At 40.4% G+C, this 4,385-nt stretch overlaps 1 protein-coding gene across 2 annotated transcripts in view; it reads left to right on the top strand.

Annotated features, from left to right (window-relative positions):
* GTF2F2 (general transcription factor IIF subunit 2) overlaps window positions 1-4,180 on the top strand; it is a 155,669-nt gene extending 151,489 nt beyond the window's left edge. The window contains exons 8-9 of one of the 2 annotated variants that reach the window (XM_024125994.3): window positions 2,162-2,234; window positions 3,281-3,364. In XM_024125994.3, coding sequence (XP_023981762.1) covers window positions 2,162-2,194 — 33 coding nt within the window. In that variant the 3' untranslated portion in view covers window positions 2,195-2,234; window positions 3,281-3,364. Of the gene's footprint in view, window positions 1-2,161; window positions 2,235-3,280 lie in introns of both variants that reach the window. The other variant, XM_024125992.3, reaches the window with a different exon arrangement.
* Window positions 4,181-4,385: the final 205 nt, after the last annotated feature.

The following is a 4,385-nucleotide window of genomic DNA, read 5'->3' as shown; positions in this document are numbered from 1 at the left end:
GTCCGGAGCCTGTGCTCCGCAACGGGAGAGGCCACAACAAAAGGAGGCCCGCATACCACAAAAAAAAAAAAAAAAAAAAAAAAAAAAAGAAAGTTAGATTACCAATTAATCTTCAATCCTGCTAAAACCTTTAAAATCTCCACCTCAGTTGGCTTTGTCTCAAATAATATTTTAGCAGTATAATACAGATTTTAGTAGCAGATGTCATTCAGATTCAGGTAATACAGTTTAATCAATTTTCATTTCTCAAACCGGGTCATTGCCCTATATGTTAATGAGGTGAAAAATGAAAACAACTAGAATTAGAGGTTTATTCTTTTGGGCCTTCTAAGTGATGTCCCCGCAGCCAACCACACCCTCCAAAACCCTCTTAGCTCTTTACTCTTAAGCACGCCCAGTTCACTCAGCATCAGTGCGCTGCAGCTCTGATGTGTGGTCGGGCCCTGCAGTGGGGGCACAGGGTTTGATGGGAGAGATAGACATGTACACAAAGAGCTATAATATAGTTGAGGGCCCTCCCTGAAGTAGGTAGGTACAGTGTGAAATGTAGATCTAAGAGGTAGGACCGTTAGGGAAAGTTTCTCTGAGAAAGTGACATTTGTGCTGAGTCGGAAAGGATGAGGAGCTCAGATCTGAGAGAAGGGCATGAGCATTACAGGGAAAGGGTGGAGCATATGGAAAAACACCAAGAGCATGCAGACGCAGAAATGGCAGGTGCGCGTATGGGGAGGTATTAGAGAAAGAGGCCAAAGGGCAAAGACAGACCTGGGTGGATGCCTGTGAAAGAATTTGGAATTTAACCTGTAGGCCAAAGGGGAAGTCAGAGAAAATTTTTAAACAGAGAAATGACATAATCTCACTGTTCTCTACCTATGTCTTTCCTTCAAGGATTTTCTGACCTTGTTTTTCTCTGTTACTACTACCACTTTCTCTGCTAATGCTTTGTGCCAAGTTAATTCATTTAGTTATAGTAGAATGGTCTTAGGTTGCTGTTTGGAACATTCTCAAACTTCAGAAGTTTGCCCCTCCCTCCCCAGAAGATTTCTGCAACATGCTAGATATCGCGACCCTAATCCCATCTTGTTACCTGACAAATTGACAGACTGTGACTGTCTCATTGCATTCTTATTGTTAAAACAGAAAAAAGAGTGACATCTTTATAAAAAACAAATACTCCATAACCTTATTATACTATTGATAGTTTAATAAAGTGAGGGTGGGCTGTACATGGAGACAACTGAATTTGTACCCTTAAGACTTTCTTAGTATTTTGTGTTGAACCCTTTCTAGGCTTTTCATCTTCTGTATCCAGATTATAAATGACCCTGCTAGCCTTGAAGTCAGGCAACCACCATGCTCCTGGCACTTGCTCTGTTCATTTTTGACCCATCACGGCGCAGCCACAGTCGCACGATTGTTTGTGCCCAGGGTCTGGCCATTCTCACAATAAATCATTCTTTGGAATTTTACAAAGAAGTCATTCATGGCACCTAAACTGAAAATCAAAGCCCAACCCATCATTTTCCACTTATGAATCCTGTTTAATTAGAAAGTAGTTTACGAACAGTGTCCCATTTTTTTCGATGCTATCTAAAGTAGCAGATGGCAGGCGTGCACATTACCTGGCTGTCTGAAGCTCACCTGAGTAATTCGCTTACTCGTTTACTCGGGTGGGTCCTTCGGTGAAGCCAGCTGCAGAAGGTGTGGGAGGCAAGCAGGCCTTCTCCCGGGGAAACCCAGGCCTCCTTCGGTTCATTGCTGCCACCTGCTGGGACCCGGCTGCCGGGATGGGGAGGCTGCTCCAGCGAGAGCTGAGCCATCCAGGGCTGTTTGAGGGACCCGTATGTAGTTCCAGTGCTAAACAGGTGGTCCTAAATGGAAGTACTTCATCAGCTGTAGAGCATTATACCAGTCTGTGTAAGGTGGTGTTACGTGACGTTGGTTCACGCATACTCTTCAGCAACAGTGAGGCTGAAAAACTAAGTAACACTTTGAGGACCCAAAGGTGCCAGACTATTAGAGCCAGAAGAATCCCTTAAGCGGATGCTGTGGATTTTAGTGTAGTTAAATCAGACTCCTGGGGGCTTGTGAAATGCATAGTCCCGTGCCTGGCTCCAGGAGATTTTGATTCATTAGCTCTAAAACGGGGCTTATCTCACAGGCTCCCCATGAGGTCCTGATGCAGACAGTCTAGCACCACACTTGAGAAAGGCACTGCCTTAAACATTATCAAGGTAAGAGCTTCTCAGCCATTTTTCCAATTAGTGCCTCATTTCAGTAAATTTTTAAAATTTACATAATATTACATCTTCCATCCATGGGATGAGTCACTGTAATGTACCTGTAACTGGTTCTTTGAAACATACACATAAAAATTATTGTTGGGTTGGTTTGTTCTCCAGCAAAAAAAGAAAAAGTCCGTTTTAAATGATTAACTTTTCTGTCTTCTCCAAGAAGGAAGTACTGTAATTTGTATTGATCAGTTTATAGTGAAATGTTTTTTCACCTTGGGCATTGGCACGCAGAGGTGGGGCTTGATATTACATTTGTCATAGCCATCATTTTCATGACTGTAGTAAGCATTTGGGTAATACTGAATTTTCAGTTGCCTGAAATACCATAATGCAGTGTTCTGCCCTCCATCATCACTCACCTCTTTCCTTTGGTGGAGCCAAGCACAAGAAAGCTGCAGCCCCCAGAAGAAAAATAAGTGGCCCAATAGCAAGTTTGAGAACTCACCTTAGAACTGAGAATTCTGGATACCTATCATGTGCTTGCTTCATAGAATATTAATGTCCCAAAGCTATATGTCATTTTTTAAATATATGCTCCTGCTTCTGAAACAACTGTTTCCAATCCAAGAATAACCCTATCTTGACTGTGAACTCAGTGATGCCACTGAACTCAAGGGCAGATTACACTTGGTATGCTGTGTAATCTTAATAAATTAAGCACCAGCAAATTTTCTAGTGTATTTTCATCTAGACTTTTTTTTCGTCTTTTTTTTTTTTTTTTTTTTAGCTCTCAAGGTTGCTGGCATTCAGGACTTCCAACCCCTTTAATGCAAATGATCATATATTTAATGCAGTTTTCATGTATTGTATGCATGGAATCAAAACAGCAGTTTATTGAACTTCTTTATAGAGAAATCTTGTTGAGCTTTCAGGATCATAATTTTTATTACTAATAAAAATGTGGTTTGGTGTATCATTTTATTTTAAATCTTGTTTCCTGCATTCATAATCTCATCTGTCAAGGTTATTTTGTTTTTGTTTTTCAGTCATACCTGAAGGAAATCTTAAAAGAAATTGGTATTCAAAATGTAAAAGGGATCCACAAAAACACATGGGAGCTGAAGCCAGAGTATAGACATTATCAAGTAGAAGAAAAGAGTGATTAAGAAGACTCGAAGCCTGCCTGCTAACAGAACAACTAAAGGGTGATGCACTAAGCAAACGGCCTTGATACGTGAATCCTTGAGCACCATCTTTATAGGGGGAAAATGACTGGTACTTTAATTTCTCTAGGTAAATTTTTTAAACAATAATTCTTGTCAAGTTGCTTAAGTGATTTTTGAGGAAAAAGAACACATTTATTTATATACTTAATCAGATTATTCATGATGGGGTTGGGGGTTGAAGAAGGTTTTTCTTTTTAAATATTAACTTTTAAAATGTAAAATTCGGAAATGTTTTCTAAATGAGGACTCCCCGTACTTGTTTCTCTCTGAGGAGCTGAGGTAATACAGATCCAAACTGAATGGCATAGCAGGAAAAAAGTAGTCAACTACAGAAACTCTCAAAAGGAATTAAAAAGAGTTCCTTATTCTGCAATTGTCGAAGAACAACGCTGTCTTTATTTTTTTTAACAGGTGGCTGTGTTTCATGTTCACACACATTAATGAAAGCATAGCATTTATGTTTGTACTAAGATAGCTGTCTTCATCATTAGCTTATTTTACCCTAGCGATAGTGACATGAGAAATGGAAAAAATCATGGTCAATTAGACTTTCTTTCTTCTTTTAAAATAATTAGAAATTGGGAATTCCCTGGCCGTCCAGTGGTTAGGACTCCGCACTCTCACTGCTGAGGGCCCGGATTTTCGATCCCCGGTCGGGGAACTAAGATCCCATGAGCCCCGTGGTGTGGCCACAAAAAAAAAAAAAAAAAAAGAATAAAATCATTAGAAATTAAATACTTTTCCAATTCAAGATATGTATCCCCCACCCAGATTATAAGTTTCTCAAAGACTGACTTTGCCCCCCAGCTTTTCCTGCACCCTCGGCGGGAGGGCGCTTACTCTTGCTGTTTACAGACTAGATGCGGGTTGTAGGGGTGAGGCTGATAGGTACAGACAGAAAGGTTGATGCCAGTCCCTGGGGAAT

Source organism: Physeter macrocephalus, chromosome 13 (assembly GCF_002837175.3).
Source record: "Physeter macrocephalus isolate SW-GA chromosome 13, ASM283717v5, whole genome shotgun sequence".
NCBI classification, from domain to species: Eukaryota; Metazoa; Chordata; class Mammalia; order Artiodactyla; family Physeteridae; genus Physeter; species Physeter macrocephalus.
The sequence above is the reverse complement of the archived record's forward strand: the minus strand, read 5'-3'. Positions and strand labels throughout refer to the sequence as shown.